Genomic DNA, 23,503 nt, shown 5'->3' with positions numbered 1-23,503 from the left:
AAAGCTTGGCAGCTTCTTCATCAGAGGAAAGTCACAAAAAGTCAAGGAATCGCTGCTGAAATTGCATTTCAAATGGTTGTACACGAAAAGAGCATTTGTGCTGTACGCATTTTAAAAGCAATGTTTTCATTCAAAGCATATGGTATGATATTGGAAATGCTATCCCAATGAATCACTAAAATACATTTATGAAATGGCTCTTAACCTCATCGATGCGGCGAATATTTCCGCTGTGCGCTAACCGCAAACGGAAACCTATGCGTTCATGACGAGCTCAGCTCGTCATGAGCGTACGAGAGGTGTACCTCATGACGAGCTGAGCTCGTCATCAGCGTCGAAGGGGTTAAATACAGAAGAAAAGTCGAGTCCATTCCATGACATAATTTTATAAATCGTTTGGTTGTGGACAAGGTCAAATATTGTCTCTTGGAAGTATTCAAAGAATTCTTGTTCTCTAGGAATAGTTCTACTTTAAGCAGAGTACTGTGTGCCAAAAATGAAAAAATGCAATTCGGAAAAAAGTTTGATCATAGAGAAAAAAATGTAGAGTTCCAAAGTTAGAAGCTTGTTTGGATAAATAAAGGTCGAATTCAGATTCTCTCAGAACACTGTGTGCTCACTTCAAAAGTCAGTCGCATTGTTTGGAGAAAACATCAAATCTTCTAAGCTGGTAAATAATTTGTCTACTACAGTAGGTGCATGGGGATGTTCTGCGGTAAGAAATCTAACACTAACTACTGTTCCTTACAGATATATTGTTACCGAAGGGGCGTAATTTGTGCGTTTGTACTAGTTGATTCAATGCCCATTAGATTCTCCATGTTAGACTAATGTTCTGATTTATTACCTTTGCCTCAAATTGTAAAGCGCTCTGATATCCTTCGGCATCAAGTTTGCGCTATGTAAAACTTTATAAATAAATAAATAAAATTAATCCAAGCAACAGTGTTCGGTGATAGTGTAAAGGAAAACCCATGTCGCCACACAAGAAATCTCAGCTAAAGTAATACACTGGCGAGTGCTGAGGTCGAAGACTGTGCTCTGGTGGAATGAGCCTGGATACCCTCTGGTGGTTCGTTCTTGGCAAGGGCAATTCACTTCTTTATACAGAGTATTATCTAGTCAAACAACTACTCTTCTGGACGACCTTGCCTTTTCTGTTGTCTGTATACCCCACAAAAAACTTTTTGTCAGTCTTTATCTCTTTAGTGCGCGCAGTTTAAAACAAACTGCCTTTTTTGGGTCCAGCCTGTGTAATTTCATTCTCCTTGGTGGGATGAGGTAGAGAGTAGAAGGTAGGGAGGTTTGTCCCAGATGGAACGGGGTAACCACCTTGAGGTAAGAACCCTTACTTCTGAGGATACATTTTTCAGTGAAGAAGCATGTGAAGGGCAGGCTTTCACTCAAAGTTTGAAGCTCACAGACATGCCCTGCAGAACTAAAGGCCAGTAGAAAAACTGTCAACAGGCATAACTGACAACTGTGAAGGGTCGGAAGTGAAGCACATATCAGAAGTCAATACAAGTTTCAAATCTCATTGAGGCATCACAAAGCGAGTCGGAGGAAACATAAGAGTAAACCCTATCAAACACCTGTTCATGATTGAATATTCAAAAAGGGATGGTTGGTCTAAAGGGAAGGGGAATGCCAGCAAGGCAGCAGTGTATTCCTTGTTGGTGACCACTACACAGCCGTACTGGGAAAACGAGAGTATGAAACAAAGAATCGGACAGGCAATAATTCAAGGGATTCACATCCTGTTCCGCACTTCAGGCTACAAACCTATTCCACCTTCCAGGGTAGACCGTGCTGGAAGTGCAACAGGCTGGTAGGATGACATTGATCAGCTCTGGATGCATCTGGAAGGATTTAAGGTGTTCCCTTCTCAAACTCAAGTCATGAAGGTGGAGGCTTTGGAGATTGGGATGCAGCAGCTGCCACTCCGACTGTGGAGAAGTTCCACCCTGAGGGATTGACAGAGAGGGGGGACACAGGGAGAGGACAGAAGGTCTGCATTCGACACCCTTCTTGGACAGGCCAGGGCAATTGGGCTCAGTCAGTCTTGTCAATCTTCCTCAGTCTTCAAAGAATCAAGGATATATCAGGAAACACGTGGTCAAGTGGAAAGCACCACCTCAACTAAAACGTATTCCTCAAAGCTTCCTGCAGCAGATACTGAAGGCATAGTTCTGTAGCCAATGGATGGGTGTCCCAGGGAGCAGCGATGTATTGATACCACCTCCAAGTGGAAACGCCTCTTGTGGTCCGCAAGATTAATCTAACCGATGTCCTGGTGTTCAGAGAGCCCATCAGGTTGTTGGTGATTAACCAGATGCTGTGCTGGTGTGCACAAACCAGAGCCTAAATACTGCTTGACAAACATGGTGAGACCCTACTCCTCCCTGTTTGTTCATGTACCACATTGCTGTAGTATTGATCACCAAGATCGAGTCAGACTGACTGCAAAGGGGCGGGAGGAAGGATTTATCCACTAGATGGATTGCTTTATTTGTGCATGGTAATTTGCAGCACCTGCTCTTCTGGAAACCAGAGTCCTCTGATCTCATATTCGTCCAGATGAGGACTCCACCAGAGTGTGGATGCATCAGTCACCACAGTAGCATTGGATGGTGGAAGGTAGAAAGACAACTCCTGTGACAAGTGCCTCTTCACCAACCACAAGTTCAGGTCTGCTGCAATGTCCCTGCCAATTCTGATTGATCCACTGTCTGGAGGCACCACTTGTGAACCCTCGTGCACCAGTGTGTGAGACCAGCTGACCAGTAAGGCAAAGATCATCAGAACTTTCCTGAAACTTCGGAATTCTATCCTGAATGTCCCTGATCCTCGGTAGAAGAATGCAAGCTTGAAGCATGGTTATGTCGTGCTGCCTCTATGAACAGGAGTTGCGGAGAGGGCTCTAACTAAGACTTAGGCAGACTGATGGAAAAGCCCAAGCCGAAAAGCAGGGAAGCTGTTGAATGTTGGTGAACGCAACACAATCTGTGGTGGGCTGACATTGAGCAGCCAGTTGTCCAGGTACAAGAATAAAGAGGTTCCCAGCCTACTCAGATGAGTTGAAACCACCACCATCTCCTTGGTGAAAACATGAGGTGCATATGTTAACCAAACAGGAGGACTGTTAACTGGTAGTTGGTGGTTTCTACCACAACATTAGAGTACTTCTTTTGAGACTTCAGGATGGGCATGTGTAAGTGTGCGTCCTACAAGTCTAGGGACACCATCCAGTCTTCCACTTCCAGCACCCCAGAACCTGCGACAGGGACAGCATCTTGAACTTTTCTTTGCCCAGGAACATATTCAAGACCCTGAGATAAAGGATCGGATGAAGACAGCTGTTCTTCTTGGGGACCAGGATGCACAGTAGCCCTCCTGCCCAATTTCCTACCCTGGAATCAATGCCACTGCCCCTTTCTGCATCAGGACTGTTTATCCTGCTGCAGGATCCGAAGATGTTCTTCTGACTGAAAGAACTGGGTGGGAGGAAACTGTGGAACATGCTGAAATGGTAGAGCATACTCTATTTCTACTTTTTGAAGGACCCACTTTTCTGGTGTTATGCCCCTTCAGACTTGTAGAAAAGATACCATAAAGAGGGGAGCCGATTTGGCTTTCCAGGGGGTGCTTGAGGTGATGAGGAGAAGGGATGATGGATAGGAAAACCCCTGCATTTGAATTTCCATCTGTACTCATGAAGCAGCTGATTGTGTTGTTGGGAGGCTGGGAGGATTGATGTTGCCACAAATGAAATAATTTTGAGATCCCCCGAAACGTCTGACACTGTAATCCCTGAAGGGAGACTGGCGACCCAAAGATAGGGCTGTTGCCCTCCCCGATTTAAATCTGAGGGTGCACCATCGTTCTAGAATCTGAGGCGTCTAGCCCAGTATTGATAGCGCGCCTAAAAACATCCTGTCTGTCACATACTACCTGTGCAAAATGCTCATTACGATGGTCCACCAAGTTTGGGTCAACTATTGCAGCCTTGTCCCTTCGTTTTTGCCGAGACAAGCTGCCCGCTGATTGGACCATTTCGTGAGGAAGAAAGAGCGCCAAAGAGGGACCCTGCCAAAGATTAGAGCCCCGGTAGAAGCAGGCGCCGAGTAAAACAAACTGCTGGTCTCCGCGGTTATAAAGGGAGAAACGAAGAGACCCGTCCGACGGCAGCCTCGCCTGCAAGAGCTAAATTCCGAACGGTGTTTCTTCTTAATAAAAAATTACGAAGCTAGAGGTTAACGCTGTATCTGTTCGCGGGGAACTGTAATCTTCTACTGGCACTACGCGGGTTAGTTTGAAAATCTGCATCGGCATCAGTTACTGCCTTTTGGTGTGTCGCCTTGAATAGTGGGAAGACTTTTTTACATGTGTTTATCGGTTTTATTTATAGCCTAGAAGCATTCTTTCGCTAAAAGAAAACTACTGAAAGTGTGAATACAGGCGAAGTGAGATGGGAGCAGTGAATCCTTAATGCTGAGGTTTTCACATGCCATTTTTAGAAGAAGAAAAACACGGTGCCTCACTTATTCTGTCTGAAACTGAAGAATTTACAGACGATCCGTTTAAACAGAAGTCTAGTCAGATAATTTGGCTGAAACTATAAATGTCCTGAGGAAGAAGACACCACGACGTGTCGAAACGCGTTGACTGACATACAACAGCCACAGCAACAATAGATAGGACATGTATCACTGTCCTCCTAATGTTTTTTAATTCATGTTTTTTAATATAAAAGTATATCATTTTCCATCATCAATTCATCATGTCCGTATAACTACATTGTAAAAATGTATCCCTGTTTTTATTAAAACATACTGTTTTTGATATCAATGTGATTGTTTGTGTTATGGTTTAAGTTCTCTACATTGGGTAACGGTGCATCTAAATACATAGCTAGTGTTTTGTTAGACAGATAGCCTGGGTGTTTACCTTCACATTGTAGCCTTGTCGCACAGAGCATGACAATAACCTTACAATAGGAGAATGGAGGTCCAGACTGCCCGCTGAAAAAATATTCTTCGCCACTACCTCCAACTTTGACTCTGTCAGGTTACTGTCCCTAGAATGCTCTAGGGTTCTGTTGTAGGCATCTAGATAACTGCACTACCAGACTGTAAGGAGGCGGTTGCATTTACAGGAAGGGCGGTCCACCTGGTGCCGGTCTACATCTCCTTGCTATCAGGCGGTAAACTGAAGGAGTTAATGTGGGCTTTTCCCATGCATCTTTCAATGTGTTCATGAGTGCGTCATCGTAGGCCAGTAGTGACTTAATTGAATTTGTACTAAGTTTTAGGATCTCAGTAATAATTTCTGCCCTAGACGTCATTTAGGCAGAGTCAGTTCTAGAATGTCAGCTGAATTCCTGAGGACAACATGGAAAGAGGCTGCCTACGTCAGGACAATCATGAAGGATACTCCACCTCTGTCAGGGAGAGTGTCTATCCTACTTGCATTCTACAGGGATACATATTCCACTGTGCTGGAAGAAAAGGGTAGCAGCAAATTGGCTGTTTCACTACTGACATCGGTATCATCTTGTGCCTCATGTGGCATCTGAAGAGGGTCTGTCTGTGCCTCCCTGAACCTTTCTTCCGCCACTGTCCACTGTCCTCTGGGCCGCTCTCCTAACTGTACCCTTAAACACAGGTCGCATTCGAGGGGCAGTGGCCTCGTGGAGCCTGTGTTGGGGTTTACATTGTCTAACCTGCGAGAGTCTAGCTGCTGGAATGGCTAATGTTGGTGCCCTAGAGGGTCCCTGTGAGGTAGGTGGTGGTGGCTACATGGTACTGGGCGAGGAACCACCAACAGAGCCCTGAGAGGGCCATCAGAAAGCCAGAAATGACCATCCTTAACATCTGCATTATTACATAGAAGTATAGGACAGGTTCAGCCCACACGGCTAGAAACTCTGGATAAGCTGGCATCAGTGCCGTAAACTGCATCGGTGTCGGAGGAACTGGAATTGAAGTGGCACCAAAATCTGCCGTGCTGCTGGAGCAAGGCCCTCTGCACCGTAATATCCACTCATTTGGGCACCGAGGATGACTCCGCAGAAGGCGAAGCGGCTGAATGGGACTTCGCTTCTAATTTGAAGGGCTTTCGGATGAGTTTTCTCTTTTCTCCATGGACCCTCTTCTTCTGCATTCTCTGTTGCACTTTGGAGGACTATAAGGGTGAGGAATTGAGGGGATTCAATGCTCCATGCGAGCCATGGAGAGGTTGACCTTGAGCTCTTTTCTGGCTTTGGGGTGCATAAGGGCGCCCTTCTAACACAAACTTTAGTCGTGCTGTGGCCCCAGGTACTACCGACATCTCATGAGAATCTGAAATGGATATTTGTCCATTGCAGTCTCATCAGGGCCTGAACCCTGACTTCTTGTGAGGTGACAATCTGTACCTGCAATATTAGAAATGTGAAGGAGTAGCTCAGAATCTGTGTTGAAGGGTTCTGAAAAACGGAACTGATATTTGTGCATTAGAGTGGGCTCTTAATGGCTTTGCTTCTTGTGCCAAAATGGAGCCAGCACCCCCTACTGGTGCGGAAGAACTATGACAAGTTTCTGGATCAATTATGGCGCATGGGGATATTCAACAGCTGTGGAACTAGAAGGAGGGAGAAGTATCCATCCGAAGAGGCAGCACTTGAAGCCTTTGTGCCGCCATTACAGACTTTACACGTGCAGATCACTCTGTATGAAGCTTGTCCGCGATGGGATACGTGAGTGAAACTCCCTTCTTGAAACCTGCATGGGAATAAATGAAGGATTCTTCTATACCGTGCAGCTACTCGGAAGAGTGTCCCTGTGCTTTTTAAGGGAGCGGAGCAGAGGGCCGCTGGGATCCAAACATCACTGAAGTCTGAATACAAGTATTTTCAGCTCGTTTTTAAATGTGACTCCGTCCGTGGTAGATTCCAAATATTCAGGTAGCTAATTCTACATGACTGCAACTTTCACCGTGAATAAATAGCCTTCCCTCCGTTGTCTTCGAAATTAGGGACCCGCAATAGCTCTGGTATTGCTAGAACTGATTGTCCCAGCCCTGGATAGCAGCTAAATCAAACATTTTGAATATTGTCTTGCACTAGTTCAAAATGAAAGTTTATTTTTATCGTAGAGTTTTTGATATAGTGTTGCTAGACCCTGAAGAGTGACAGAGTACTTTACAGCATGGATTTAGGATAAGAAAGTCCCTAGTATCTGCAAGTGGAAAAGAAATGACATTAGTGTGGCACGCAAAAGTTATATACATTTGCAGTTGGCACCTGTGTAACCCAAGGGATTTTTTATTTTTTTTATTTTTATTTTTGATTTCACGAATACAAAACAAATACAAAGAAACAAGATCGTGAGCGACACCCCTGGGATGTAGAGTACATGTGGGCACAGCAATGCAGAAGGTAAGCACCATGCAGGTCCAAAGGCCATGTCTTGAAGGCGATCAAGGAGGGTAGCCGGAGCAATAGCAGGCAGTAGAATGCCTCGACCGCTGAGTCTTTTCGTTTGTACCAAGGGTGTCATATCTCAGGATCAACCAACAAAGAACCCCCCCTCTCCACCCACCCCAGCCCCCCGTGGTGATGACAGCCATTCATACATACTGACAAATCATGTGCACAGTTAGAGTTGAAACAGGTGGAGCGCGCGCACTGAAGAAGGGCAGACTGCTGATGGCAATCCCCGTGAAAGAAATCTAACAAGTGGGCCCCAGCGGAAGATGACATTTTTAAAGTTGCCCAGGAAGATGTCCGCAACCCGCTCCACACTCGGGAGCCTCCACAGTCGAGCGTGCCAGAGAGAAATCGCTGGGGCATCTGGTTTCTTCCATGCTGCCGCTAAGGTGAGTTTAGCCGCTCCTAGACAGAGCCAAAGTATTTGCTTGTCGGCTCTCGTCTGGTGTTCGAGACCGGGGTCACGAAGCCCGAGGAGGACATGTTCTAGAGAAGCGGAGACTGGATAGCCTAGTATGTCTTTGAGGTGGGACAAAATCTCCTCCCAGTAGGGGCGAACGATCGGGCAATCCCACTAGATGTGGCGAAAATCCCCCAAGAAACCACAGCCCCTCCAGCAGCGGTCAGACGAAGTCGGGACGATACGGTGTAGCTTGGATGGGTAGAGGTACCAATCCATCAGTGTTTTGAGATGGGCTTCCCGAAGAGCCACCGAGCGGTTGTGCGCCGTGATGTCCCGCCACCAAAGGCCCGCCCATTCTGCATCAGGGATGTCTCTTCCGAGAAGCTCCTCCCAATGTCCCATATACCGCGGGCGGGGCGAACCCAAGGGATTTTAAAAGGTATATTGCTTTGTAGTTGTCAGCGACTAACCCTATATAGAGAGTACAGTACAGTAGTAAGGTGCATAAAATATTTACATTTTCAATAAGCAGCAGTTGTGGGAAAGAGGGCAGAGTAAAGGTGTAGTTAATACATGACGGAGGCCTGGAACTCAATTGAACCTCTTAGTGGTATAAGAATTGACATAATGTGTTTAGCAGTGGTGAAACTGGCAAGATTTCTACATTAGTGGTCATCAGCGGTACAACAGTGGTGCAACAGTAGGAAGGATATCATCATCAGCAGGACATAAAGTGAGCGTTGATAGACTATTTTTTTTAATCAACTTTTAATTACGTTTTGAACAAAAGAAAATATGCATGACCGGTCTGAAACAAAAGGCCTGTAATATTCCCAGAATTGAGCATGTCAGTTTACATTCTCCATACATTTGGATGGTTCTTTTCTCCGTGTTACATTTAGGTGAGAGTCTCTTGTCCCTCCGCCGTCAGTTAATGATAATCGATGGAACTTGCGCCATTGTCCCCACACTTTTATACATTTCTTCAGGGACCCCAAATTTGATGTATCTATTTTGCAGCTACAATACTAACGCAAGGGGGTCAAAGGGAAAGTTTAACAACTACAATGCTACATCCCTAAAGACTATTGAAAACCAACTAATTAGTAGCATTTGGTCGAGACCTCAGAAGAGGAATGAATGAATGTGTGTGAGCTGATAGCGAAATCGTTCACTGGGCACTCTCAAAATGTTTGTAGTGTTCCCATCAGAGTTCCATCCTGTACCGCCCTACATCATTTGGGAATATAAGCAATAGCGCAAAGGGAGTGACCCAATGCACGATTTGGCACGATTGTGCCCCATTTGTCTTCTATATCCCAATGTATTTAATTACTTGGTAGGTATCAGGAGGTATCTAATAAGCAGTGCTAAATCGTGTAATAAACAAAATATATCAGAAAAGAGTGGTGTCGCTAAAAAGGGTAAAGGAAGGGAAAAAAGTTTAATGGAAACCTTCCATTCCCGCTATTAAAAACAGTGAAAGAGGTAGTGTCAACAAATAACTACCTTGACAGTTGTAATGGTCATGGTCGACATGTTTCTGCAGTTTTACCTTGGGCCCATAGGTCACCTACTGCTTCATCAGGACCTTCAATACTACTGCTTAGCTAAGTGCATAAACAAAAGGGGGAGTGAAAAATAAATATCACCTTCAGTTCTCCTGGTTGGAAGACCCCCGGATTTCACAATGTGACACACACACCAATATGTAAAGAAAGAAGAGAAAGAGCTCATTAGCTAATTTCTCACATACAGCAAAGGTCATACAAAGTACCTCACACTGGCTGCTAATTAATTATAACAATCACAAATCTTGTTCCCTCAGAAGCGAGTCACAAGAGAGCAGAGTTACCTGTGGTAAAATACACTCACCCAATGTTCTGGAGAATGTCGCCCCACCTCACCCGACATTAGCGCAGGTATGACGGAGCCCCGCTCTGTTTAAACAAACATAAGCAAACAAGGGGAGGGGTTAGGGGAAGCACACATAGGCTGGGATAAGCCACTAGATCCTTTAAGTCTTATTCCCAAGCAAAAAGTATCTTAACGTGAGCCACACAAGTTGACTGTTGATGTTATTGCTTGGTGTGTTTATGAAACGTGGTCCCAGGCTCGTATGCATCAAGAGGCATGCACTAATTCAATATTCGAGCCGAATTCTTTGGCACATTGTTGTTAAATCGGGCAGTCTAAAGATGCGAGCGAAAAGCACGTTTAGACTACGCACTAGCACGCGTTTGTCGGCAAAAACCTTTGGGGGACCGTAAAGTGGAATCACTATCTATTTGTCAAGTTACTCACCTATCCGTGGGTACTCCAGACGTCCATCTGGGCTATCTGTGGGAGGTACCGACGGGACAGGTCAGCCTGCTTTTACATGTTCCGGTGTCTCTCGAGAAAGGCAGGCGCGGCGCTCTGACGTCGATGCGCCGCGTAGAGACTCATGGGTAATGTAGTTTACATGCTTCCGATCCGACCGGCAACAAGATTAAAACTATGTTCGTATAATCCTACTGGAGTCTCTCGTCCTATATATTAAAAATAGTTTCTTATTGGCTATGAATATTGAAGGATCCATAGCCCCTCGAGGGTGGTACAAAAGGCGCCTTTATGTCATCGCGCCACGCCAATTGCTCCTGGGCAATGTAGTGTTTTAGGTGTTCCATCTTACGGATCACTTATGTTAATACTGGTCCTGTCTCATTCAGTACAAATAGAAATAGTCCATTGTTGTCAGTTCCATTTGGTCTAAATCACTAAGGACACCGACCTGTCTTTTATTAAATCTATGACTCATAAAGGGGATGTAATGTTACCCACTAGGAAAAGGAATGTGGACTCCATGTGACATTATAGCGACATCCAAGGAATGTCTTCATTCAGTCCTTGTTTGTCCGTCTGGAGTTTGTACACCCATTTCTGTTCACGCCGAAATAAGAAGCTTTTAATATCAGTGATATGGGTGGGTATCATAGACTGCTCTAACACAGTCCAATGCAGATCAGTGGGAGTGTGCTTTGCCTGCAGGAAATGGTTTGTGAGTCTTGTTGATTGTCTAGAGCACCTGATCGAACTCTTATGTTCTGTAATGCGTGTCTTAACCTTTCGGGTTGTCATACCCACATCTTTTTTTGCACGGGCAGGTGATTAGTACCAATGTCAATTGTCTGTGATTTGGTAGTATTAGTATTAGGACACGCTGCACAATTGCCACAGGGATGGTGACCCTGTGGCAATTGTGCAGCGTGTCCTAATACTACCAAATCACAGACAATTGACATTGGTACTGGTCGTCCGTGGGAACAGCAGAGATTTACTAATTGTAATAGCTCCAACCTAGTGTACTTAATCACCTGCCCGTGCAAAAAAAGATATGTGGGTATGACAACCCGAAAGGTTAAGACACGCATTACAGAACATAAGAGTTCGATCAGGTGCTCTAGACAATCAACAAGACTCACAAACCATTTCCTGCAGGCAAAGCACACTCCCACTGATCTGCATTGGACTGTGTTAGAGCAGCCTATGATACCCACCCATATCACTGATATTAAAAGCTTCTTATTTCGGCGTGAACAGAAATGGGTGTACAAACTCCAGACGGACAAACAAGGACTGAATGAAGACATTCCTTGGATGTCGCTATAATGTCACATGGAGTCCACATTCCTTTTCCTAGTGGGTAACATTACATCCCCTTTATGAGTCATATATTTAATAAAAGACAGGTCGGTGTCCTTAGTGATTTAGACCAAATGGAACTGACAACAATGGACTATTTCTATTTGTACTGAATGAGACAGGACCAGTATTAACATAAGTGATCCGTAAGATGGAACACCTAAAACACTACATTGCCCAGGAGCAATTGGCGTGGCGCGATGACATAAAGGCGCCTTTTGTACCACCCTCGAGGGGCTATGGATCCTTCAATATTCGTAGCCAATAAGAAACTATTTTTAATATATAGGACGAGAGACTCCAGTAGGATTATACGAACATAGTTTTAATCTTGTTGCCGGTCGGATCGGAAGCATGTAAACTAATTTACCCATGAGTCTATGCGCGGCGCATCGACGTCAGAGCGCCGCGCCTGCCTTTCTCGAGAGACACCGGAACATGTAAAAGCAGGCTGACCTGTCCCGTCGGTACCTCCCACAGATAGCCCAGATGGACGTCTAGAGTACCGACGGATAGGTGAGTAAGTTGACAAATAGATAGTGATTCCACTTTACGGTCCCCCAAAGGTTTTTGCCGACAAACGTGTGCTAATGCGTAGTCTAAACGTGCTTTTCGCTCGCATCTTTAGACTGCCCGATTTAACAACAATGTGCCAAAGAATTCGGCTCGAATATTGAATTAGTGCATGCCTCTTGATGCATACGAGCCTGGGACAACGTTTCATAAACACACCAAGCAATAACATCAACAGTCAACTTGTGTGGCTCACGTTAAGATACTTTTTGCTTGGGAATAAGACTTAAAGGATCTAGTGGCTTATCCCAGCCTATGTGTGCTTCCCCTAACCCCTCCCCTTGTTTGCTTATGTTTGTTTAAACAGAGCGGGGCTCTGTCATACCTGCGCTAATGCCGGGTGAGGTGGGGCGACATTCTCCAGAACATTGGGTGAGTGTAGTTTACCACAGGTAACTCTGCTCTTTTGTGACTCGCTTCTGAGGGAACAAGATTTGTGATTGTTATAATTAACTATCAGCCAGTGTGAGGTACTTTGTATGACCTTTGCTGTATGTGAGAAATTAGCTAATGAGCTCTTTCTCTTCTTTCTTTACATATTGGTGTGTGTGTCACATTGTGAAATCCGGGGGTCTTCCAACCAGGAGAACTGAAGGTGATATTTATTTTTCACTCCCCCTTTTGTTTATGCACTTAGCTAAGCAGTAGTATTGAAGGTCCTGATGAAGCAGTAGGTGACCTATGGGCCCAAGGTAAAACTGCAGAAACATGTCGACCATGACCATTACAACTGTCAAGGTAGTTATTTGTTGACACTACCTCTTTCACTGTTTTTAATAGCGGGAATGGAAGGTTTCCATTAAACTTTTTTCCCTTCCTTTACCCCTTTTTAGCGACACCACTCTTTTCTGATATATTTTGTTTATTACACGATTTAGCACTGCTTATTAGATACCTCCTGATACCTACCAAGTAATTAAATACATTGGGATATAGAAGACAAATGGGGCACAATCGTGCCAAATCGTGCATTGGGTCACTCCCTTTGCGCTATTGGTTATATTCCCAAATGATGTAGGGCGGTACAGGATGGAACTCTGATGGGAACACTACAAACATTTTGAGAGTGCCCAGTGAACGATTTCGCTATCAGCTCACACACATTCATTCATTCCTCTTCTGAGGTCTCGACCAAATGCTACTAATTAGTTGGTTTTCTATTTTGCAGCTACCATGCAGCAATCCACGAAAGAACACCATTCTCTGATACCAGCTTTTTGCAGTTGCCCCCATCTGAGTGCTGTGTCCCACCTGACTACCAATTCCGCGTTGCGCAACATATTGGCATATTTGGGTACAGTGAGGTCTCCATATAAGTCAGTAATGTTATTATGGATCTATGCTGAACTCTCTTTTTTGACACGATTGGGACATTTTTAAATCACTAAATTCACACTTCACGCATCCCCAAAAAAAACAGCTCCACAGTAACCTGGCGTTGCAGCACACTAGGCTGGCATTCGGCCACTCCTGGTGGGGCCCGATGATGAAGCATGTCACCAACCTAATGAGGTTTCTCTCTCAGTTGATCCTGGACGGTGAGTGTTGCTACATGCTTGCTCTCTTTTTCTAATTTCCATTGGCATGACGCTCCTTAGTTGTTTTTTCGATTTCTCTCGAGGGGAGTAGGAGCGTTGATTCCGTTCCCTTCCTCTCTTGTTGTTACAAGTCTATGTTGAACTCTACACTGGTTGCCGTCACATGGCAGTTCCTTACTTTTCCCTAATAGTATTAATCGATGCGCAGGCCCACCATATTTGATTGTTAACATACCCTCTGAAGAAAAAAAAGCTCCATATATGTCTGTTTGTAGTAGGTCTGTTTGCACACAACTATATTATGTTCTACTTAGCAGTTTAATTTGAATCAGGTGGAACCAAACCTTTATTGTAACAATTCTGGGTGCCCATAACTCGTCCTCTCAACCCCGTATCATCCATTCTCTGAAATTTCTCATCCACCTGTCTGTCACTAGTCCCATATAGTCGGGGGCATTATTTATTAGCATCTTCTAAATCAGTGATATCCTCTTAACTGATCTGGATTCAGAAATTACTCAATTCTCAGGGAGAGGGTAGCATTTATGTTTGTCATCTAATCAGTCCTTATATTAGTGTAATGACTGTCTTAATTTCAGGTATTTGAACACCTCAGTTATCCCATACGAAGTCCACTAGAGGTCCTTGTATGGTTTAATACCTAAATCGCCCTCATGTTGCAGATCTTTGATATGCCTATGTTGTCTCAGTGTTGGAATTCCAGTAGTATCACAACCTCTTTCAAGAGGTAGTTGTCCCAGGGTGTGATTTTCCATGAAACTTTGTGGTATACCTAGTTTTTTTTGGCCAGAGTTGGGCTTCAGGGCAGCACTCTCTGCAATTCAAAATTCCTACTTCAAAACCCTTCCTGAAAATACCAGGGGAATGTCAAATAGGGTGGCTTGTCTGCAGGGTGAAGGCTCAGTCATTCGTTAACCACTAGGTGGGCAGCCCAGTCATCTCTCCAAATATCTAGAAGCATAGTACCTCCACGGTATACGCCCTTGTGCAGCTTATTGAGTGATATGCGTGGAGGCCCACATCCCATAAGTGTGAGTGCATTGTGTCGTTCATCTGTGTAAAATGTTTCTGATAGACTTCGAACTACAGATTCCTCCCCTTTTGAATATACCCCAGCCATCAGATTGGATGTGGAAAATTTTGAGCAGTACCTCTGCACGCCGGCTAGGCCCACTGTGCTGCTCTGACATTGTTTCACTCCAGAAATGATGTGTAGGGTCTATATAAGAACCACTCCTGCATGCTGACGTTAGTTCCTTTCTTACCTCTTCGCCAGATGCGAATCTGGAGCTACCCCTTGTCTCTCAAGAGACCCGTTTACCGCAGAGATTTTGAATTCAGTGTGCAAGAGAAATGTCTCTTCCCAAAACAACAGGTTTTTAACCCTGTAAGGATGGTCGTAAACAAATACCTGTGACAGATGCTCATCAGGTTTGCCTTTGGTGCCTGGGGATGAACCACAACTCAAAGGCCTGCAGTGACAGCTCAATTCAACTCAATAAAGCTTTTTTCGATTACTTTCGAGATAGTCATGAAAGCACATAATATCACACATTATCACAGTCTATACAGCTTTAAAAACAACATCATTTAACACCTTCTTATGGCTGCCTATTACACATAAATAAGGAGAAATGTCATATTCTAGAAATATTCATATTTAAATAGTTTTCCTACATTTGATAGCATATTTTAAAAATGCAGATAGTGATCTTGCGGTTCGACATTGTCTAAGGCCAAGTAACTTTAGTATTGGTAAGATTCACCTTTTTCCTTTGTACGCAATAAAAATGTACAAAATACAAGAACGTGTAATGTTGATTGTTGGGAACATCATCACATGGACACTTACTTGCACATGTCTCTGGATCAATCGTTCATAATAGGGAAACTTATTAGTCTGTGAAAGATCCCAAATCTGAATCGGGTCAGTAGGAATCTATTGTATTTGCCATGGGTATTCTTAATATAGGGTGGGATGCTGCTATAGGTGGTTAATATCATTTAATTCGCCAGTACCGTTGGTTTCACTATTTCTATGGGAAATCCAATTGTTTCTAAAAGCGCCATGCAGTTTCCTTTAAGATCTTTTCTAGGGACGGTGATCATTGTATTAGGGCCGTCATTATATTCAGGATGCCTAAGATTTTTCATAATTTTTTTGATATATTTTAACCATGGTATGGTAAAAACCCGCTCTAGCTTGAGACTATCAGTTAGAATATCTCGATTAAAAGTGTTTTTTGTTGTGATCCAGATCCTGTGCCTTAACAAAACAGGTTCTCTTTTTATAAGATCAGATATATATGGCATCCCTAGCTCAGAATGACAAATATAAGATGTACTGCTGGGGTCTGCCAGCAGAAATTTTAAAAAAATGTTCTTAACTAGCTGTAGGGGCTGTGAGGCTGCATAGCCCCTGACACCTGCACCGTTTATAGCAGTAGAGATGCATTTTGCCCAATAAATGTGTAATCGCTCTAGAGGTGGTCGTCTACCAAGCTTTCTTGAGAAATTAGCTAACGCGGCAGTGGTTTTCATAAATCTTAATTTTTATTAAACCCAAAGACCATACAAGACCGCAGAGGGAAACTCTGTTGCCACGCATCGTAAGGCTTTGCAATGAGACTGGTGCAAGTCGAAGGGTAGTCCCGGTCTAGAAGTCACAGGAGTCATTCCTAGGTTTCAGTCATCATTGCACCCCAAGTCTTCGGGTAAGTCGAAGAAAAAAACTGGAAACATTCTTGGCCCCTTTCCGACAGTCATATACTCCTGATAAGGTACTAAGGTGTCATCATACCTCTTGATCTTGCTTCTAAAGGCAATCGACATTGGAGAGTAATCCACAACTTGCCTTGGCACAACCCAAGTTTCTCGGGCTCTCTGCAACACCAAGGCACATAAGAGTTCTGCGAGGCCATGCTCTGACTCTTCTGATCCTTACTGACTCCCATTGGAGCGCCTTCAGTCCCCAAGCAGCCGAGAAGCCCTCCATCTGGGGCACAGCTGGCAGGTTTGCCCTCTGCGCCATTTGGACCCTCCAAATCTACCACTGGGCTTCCTTTGGCTTAGATTTCAGCTCTGCCTCTGGTGCCACACTCCACGGTAGTTCCTGGAGCCTCTATGCCGATGATGACTTTAGATGAGGTGCCCATTGTGCTATCTGACTGTGAGTTGACACAGTTCCGACCTCAACAGAGGCTGCGCTCTGATTCCATCAAAAAGTGCCTCCTCCCCCACTTAACTTGTCACCCTCACAAGGAAGGGCCTTTACTTTGCATTCCTTATTTTGCGCAGATTTGGACAATGATTACAATGAGGGTGATGAGATTGGGCAATCATGCCACCAGGAAAATTGGTATGATGATCGTCTAGAAGGCTGTGGCCTTGCTATTTCATCTGTATTGGGACTCCTTTCACCCCTTGGTTGTACTACTAACGAGCGCGCTTCTTACTCCAGGGTCATGTATGGGCTAGCGGAAGTTCTTGACATCCAGAAGATGTGTGGCCCTCTGTTGGCTGCAAGGTCCAACTCCCACACTGACACAGTGGACAAAAGAAATGCTCTATTGTAGCACCCAAACAGAGCTATATAGCTAATTGCTACCCCCACGCAACAGACCTAAGAATTTCTGGTCCCTTTTCTTGACTAGAGAGCCCCCACGCGAGACCCAAGACGAGGAGGTTGCGGCAACAGCGACGGGGGAGGACAGCCGTACGACACATATTTAGATGCCCAACGATAGGCCTACTGCCCCTCCGAATGGCACACCTGATTCGAATAGTGTACACCGAGGCCATGGTGGAGTGAGCTCTGGGGCTGATTACTCAGTTGACTGGGGAACGGTGGACACCTGAGGGGGATATGGCCACAAGATCTATTAATTAGGTATGGAATGGTTGTACTGCCAGGCTTTAGTCTCTAACTGTATTATTAGACATGTGCCACTTATACTTATCTGCCTTTGATCCTGCGCTAGGTATGTACATGCTGATGCCTTGAATTGATGCCTTGTTTTTTTTGTTTTGCCAATAAACTGATTATTATAAAAATATATATCATGTATATCAATTAGCATCATATCTCTGACTTCTTGGTCTATTGCTAAACAGGCATTTACATTTTGGACATTCGTTTTAGATGGTAGGCAGGTAGTAGAAGTGGAACTACAGAGGGAACAAAGCATTGCCAGTAATGTTCAATACTGTAGTACAGTCACTTTTTCCCACTGTGATACTACCAAAACAGCTTACATAAAGATTTGCTCGGGCTCTAGTAACAGCGATAACAGAAGGCCCGTTACCCTTGGCCATTCGAGTGTTGGGGAAAACATAACGCGTTTAGGAATTTCCTTTGCGATACTCCTCCATTTCCGATACAGTTCCTTTGGCTTGTGGGTCCCCTTCCTCATCGGGGTAACAAACTTTATTAAGTTTTGCATTAAGTCCTCCTACATCAGCTAGAGTAATATTAGCAATTTCAGAGGCCTACAACAGTGCAAACCAGGCTCTACAGGAGCCATTATGCTAGAATGGCAAGGGAATGAAAGGCGTTCCTCCCTTCTGATGACCTGGCATCCTTCCACATATCCAGCAGTTGGTAGTGTTCATAACATTATGAGTATGATGCAATATTTGTATGAAAGTGTTATTGCGATATGACATTCATTGCTTCTTTTCATGATAAGTAAAAGTGAAATAATAATGATCGGTGGGGACAGGAGTAGTAGCAGTCAGTAAGTTTTGAGCCGGAGCTACTTCCTCTGTAACCCACATTATTACAGCAATGATGACAACAGTCAAAGTTAGTCCAATAGCTAACAATGTGTATTTGCTACAGATTTTTTAAGCATTCGATTTCTTCTCCTCATGCATGTTCATCTCGTCGGTAAACAACAGAACATATGGTGCTCTAAGGTCCTGGGCAGGCGTTGGTTTCTTCACTAACGTTAAGGCGAGTAGTCACTGTTAGGCTACCCCCCTTGGTAGTCCGTCTTTAACCCCCCAGCACATTGGCTCAAACAGTCTCTTTCTGCGATGAACTGTCTCTTCCTGGATCGAAGAAGATATCTAGATGTACCAGGGATTGTGTGGTCCGGGAAGACTTCCTCAGGTCTTTCAGGTGACGCAGCCCGCCCTTTCTCGGTAATCGGAATGTCGCTTGATCTCTCAGCGCTTTAGGTTCCACCAAGGCAAACGGAACTTTCTTGCACTGTGTAACATGCACCCAGTTCTTCCTGCTGGTCACTCACACTGCAGTTCTGGAAGCAAGGAGGACCTGCTCTGGGCCACGCCAGTGAGGTTCCAAGCAATTCACCCGCTGAAAGAGTTTGATCATCACCTGGTCGCCAGGGCGCAAATTGTGTCCATCACCTTGCGACCTGTCTGGAAGAGCTTCCTGTACCTGCCGATAAATAGAAGACAAGCTGTCAGTTAACTGGGAGAAATAGTCACTCATCAATACGTGGGGAAAATCATGTATAGGGCGAAGCTTAGGGACCCCCCAAATATTCATGGGCCTGCCTAAAAGTTTCATGCGGTGTAAGGCCAGATTGTGTATGTGGTTTTGAGTAGTACCGTCAATATCAGGATTATCCCAAACTTGCATGAGTTGTTTTGCTATTGAGGATGCACCAACATGTGCCGGCCCATGTGCCGTGTGAATCAAGGGATATATACATAGGCTGGGGGTAACTTCCATTTGGTCATATCTTTATTCCTCCAATAGTCCTCATCATCCAGTGTTCCCTCCTTAGACCATTGATCTAGTTCATCAGCAGAGGCAGATTGTTGCTTGTCCAGCACTTCCTGCCTGGAATCATGCCAATGTTCAGATTGTGACTTCACCACATACATGGAGGTGGTACTTTGCTGCATTGCGGTCTCACGGGCTGTGTGATTTCAAAAGGCATTACCAGCTCCTATTTTATCAGTCACTTTCTTGTGTGCACTACATTTATCAATTGCCACTTTCTTAGGATAGATTAGGGCCGTGAGAAGATTATACACTAATTCTCCATGCACCATCTGTGTTTCATGTGAGGTTAGGAAACCCCTTTCTTTCCACAAGCAACCGATATTGTGTGTCACCCCGAATGCGTACTGGCTGTCGATAAAAATATTGACAAGTGAGTCTCTACTACGCTCATATGCTCTTGTTAGTGGGTGTAGTCTGGAGTTCCTAATACTGGTGCAGAACAAAGAGCTTGGCATGACTATTGGAAGGCATTCTGACATTCAGAAGTCCATGGGAAAGGCATTGAAGTGTCTTTTAGTCAAAAGGGCCAACAAAGGTTTAATAATGTGCGAAAAACTGGGGATCCACTGCCTACAAAAAGAAGTAAGGCCAATCAGTGCATGGACATCCTTCTGAGTACAGGGCACAGAAGTATCTAAAATAGTCTGAGGGCAGATGAATAACCACTTGGTCAGCAAAGTGGGAGGGGGAGCAGAAATGCTTATGGCAGCAGTAAATGGGTGACAGTTAACATCTGAGACCAGGTGCACTGGCAGCTACAAACCCCCAGAATGTACATTGCTTTAGCTGAGTCAGGAAGTCCACTAAAATAGATAACACGAGCAGAGTGAAAAAGACGAGCAGCAGAGGAAGGAAGAATTACGAAGGAAACTAAATGGACCCCACAGCCAAAATGGCTGTCGCTTATGCTAAGTAAAATACTACACTTTTCCACAACTGCCTGTTCAGAAGTAAAATATTGGAAGATTTGGTGTTTAGAGGGGATCCTAAAGCTTTGAGCCCCGGTTTCACTGCTCCTGCTGCACCATTGAAATCATGACCCTAGTGTCTGCAAGGTAACTGCACTTGTGATTGCTTATTTAGTAGCTAAATATAACAATATTTGATGTATAGAGGAGTTCTGACACATTTTGGCCCCGTGCCACTGCACCTGCAGCACAATTGAAATCATGGCCCTAGTGCCTGCTAGATTTCCTCACTTCTGACTGCCTGTTTAGTAGTAAAATATAGCATTATTAGATTTAGAGGAGTTATGAGAACTTTTTGCCACTGTACCTGCCGCACCATTTAAATCAAGGCCCTTTTAACTGCAAGGTAAGTGCGATTGTGTCTGGCTGTATTATAGTAGTAGAATATAGTACTATTAGCTGTTTTGAGGTGTTCTGACAATGTTTGGGCCCGGTTCAACTGCACCTGCTGCAACATTCATATCACGACCCAGTTGCCTTCAAGGTAACTGCACTTGTGACTGCCTGTTTAGTAGTAAAATATAGCAATTTTAGGTGTTTAGGGTTATAGTGTCTCTGCACCATTCAAATCATGACCCTAGTGCTTAAATATAGCAATAATATGTGTTTAGAGGCGTTCTGACATTTTTTTTGCCATGTCTACTGCACCTTCTCCACCTTCTTTTACATCATGAGCCTAGTGCCTGACAGATAACTACACTTCTGCCTGCCTGTTTAGTTGCAAAATGTAGCATTATTAGGTGTTTAGAGAAGTTCTGATTAAACGGTGGGCCTGGTGCCACTGCACCTGCTGCACCATTCAAATAACTACCCTGTTGCCTGCAAGATAATTGCACTTGTGACTGCCTATTTAGTAGTACAATATAGCAATATTCAGTGTTTAGTGGAGGTAATAGAACTTTTGGCCCTGGTGTCACCAAACCTGCTGCACCATTTAAACGAAGCCCCTTTTAACTGTAATTGTGACTGACTGTTTAGTAGTAAAATTTAGAAATGTTATGTGTTTAGTGGGGTGCCTAGAGATTTTGGTCCTGGCGTCGCTGCACAATTGAAATCATGAACCTGTTATCTGCAAGGTAACTGCACTTTTGACTGCCTGTTTAGTTTTAAAGTTTAGCAATAATCTGGGTTTAGTGGGGTCACTTGAGCTTTTGGCCAGGTGCCACTGCATCTGCGGTACCATTCAAATCAAGTCTCGTAACTGCAATGTTGACTGCCTGTTTAGTAGTCAAATATAGCAATATTATGTGCTTTGACAAGTTCTGACACGTTTGGTCCCGGTACTACTGCACCTGCTGCACCATTCAAATTATGACCCCATTGTCTGCAAGGTAACTGCACGTTTGGCTGCCTGTTTAGTAGTAAAATATAGCATAGCTCTTGTATATCAACTTTATTTGTAACACAGTGTTTATTACAACCTTTAGAATTTGATCATAATAATCAAATAGATTAAGTTGGAAAATCTATCTGATAATGCCTACAAAGTGCAAAGAAATATACTGAGGCATGAATAGGAAATGCCACAAACTTTCCAAGGCAAAAACATCTGCTCTACACATCTAAGTAACACAAATCAAGCACTCCAGCTTACTGTTAGAAGCTGTCTGCCTTTCCTCTGGAAAGAGATCTTATCTTGACAGTGAATTGGGCTTAAACAGCGTGAACCACTCTTGTGGAAGTATCATAATGCATGCAGCCAGGGGGAAGATAACAACAAAAAAGTTCCACACAAAAGTGACTGAACACAGTAATTCGGTTCTGGTAAGTGATAAGAGCACCCTTTTAAGATATAATGAATACAAGAGATTTCACAAGCATAGCGCTGTGTCCGTGAAACTTAAAATGGGTGCCCGATTCTCTCTTTCATGATTAGTTTCCTGAATTTTAGCATTAAACTCCAACAACGGCATCGCTGCTCAGTTTTATGCTGTATTAGTGCTTCTCAAAGATTACATTTCATACTTCTGTAGCTGCTGAAGCCTTAAAAAAAGAGTAATGTGCTAAGATTTATCAAATCATTTGTAAGGAAGGAAGTCCTTGCCAAATCAGTGGAATATGTCATTCTGTGTAGTTGCATGAAAGGCAGTGAGTAAGAGGGAAATTAAATATGTGTGTGAAGCTAAATGAATTAATTGAAGAGCAACAACTACCCTTTAAAGGATAGATGTAATGTGTACCAAAATAAAACTGTGAAGGATATTCGGGGAGGTTGGGAGGACGTGCAATTTTTGTCTCATCTGTGAAGAGTACTGCTCCATTTTACCAACTGATTCCATCGCTGGCTTGTTATCTGTGTTCTTAACCACAACTCTCATTTCCTTTTATATTTCAAGCTTTTTTTCAGGGATATCCTTTCAACTTGAATACCAGCGTCACTGAGTCAATCCATGGCCTCCCCTTCCCGGAGACTGGCATGTGGTATTTAACTATACAAGTCTTCTGCCCCAAGAACCGAAGGTTAGTGTTTTGTGGCTGCTGATCTTTATACATAACAGGGCGGTCCGATTCTGGCACTTGGATTGCTAAATGTAAACATAATTGTCGTAGTACAAAGCTTTATTTCGATATAGAAATATCTTAAAAGCACATAACAATAAAACATAATTGTCTTTATGTGGTTTTCTCTTTGGCACCGTACTGTATCATGCTTTGCTCTTATACTGTCTGAAACTTCCTCGGTGTCCTGCACCTTCCCAATTAAAGTAGTCCTGAACATACAAAAGAGAAGATATGTCCGTGTAAAGTTTCTTTAATGTCCTTGTTTTAAAAAAAAAACTGTATACCCAAAGTAAGGATCCCCGCCCCCAAATCTGTGTGCGCAGTCCTATTTCTATGTCCAGTAATTGTGAGAAATATCTCAAACGGGCATAATTAGTATGCAACAGGAAGTCCCTGAATTCACAGTCCTACAGGACATGTCTTAGATCCATTAGCGGCCTGTGGAAAGTTATGCCTGGACTCCTCTGTGAATTGTGAGCAGGGTTATGTACTTACAGTTAACAGGGTTTACTTTGTTTCACAGACTCGTATAAATGTATTTAGCACCTCACAGAAATGAACACTCACGTTTTTTATAAACAGCCTTTA

The 23,503-nt window shown here is 43.9% G+C and overlaps 1 protein-coding gene across 1 annotated transcript in view; it reads left to right on the top strand.

Annotated features, from left to right (window-relative positions):
- PGAP6 (post-GPI attachment to proteins 6) overlaps window positions 1-23,503 on the top strand; it is a 500,899-nt gene that overhangs the window by 313,405 nt on the left and 163,991 nt on the right. The window contains exon 8 of the mRNA XM_078662901.1: window positions 22,750-22,873. Coding sequence (XP_078519027.1) covers window positions 22,750-22,873 — 124 coding nt within the window. The remainder of the gene's footprint in view (window positions 1-22,749; window positions 22,874-23,503) is intronic.

This window comes from Lissotriton helveticus, chromosome 10 (assembly GCF_964261635.1).
Source record: "Lissotriton helveticus chromosome 10, aLisHel1.1, whole genome shotgun sequence".
NCBI classification, from domain to species: Eukaryota; Metazoa; Chordata; class Amphibia; order Caudata; family Salamandridae; genus Lissotriton; species Lissotriton helveticus.
This window is presented reverse-complemented; position numbering and strand designations above follow the sequence as displayed.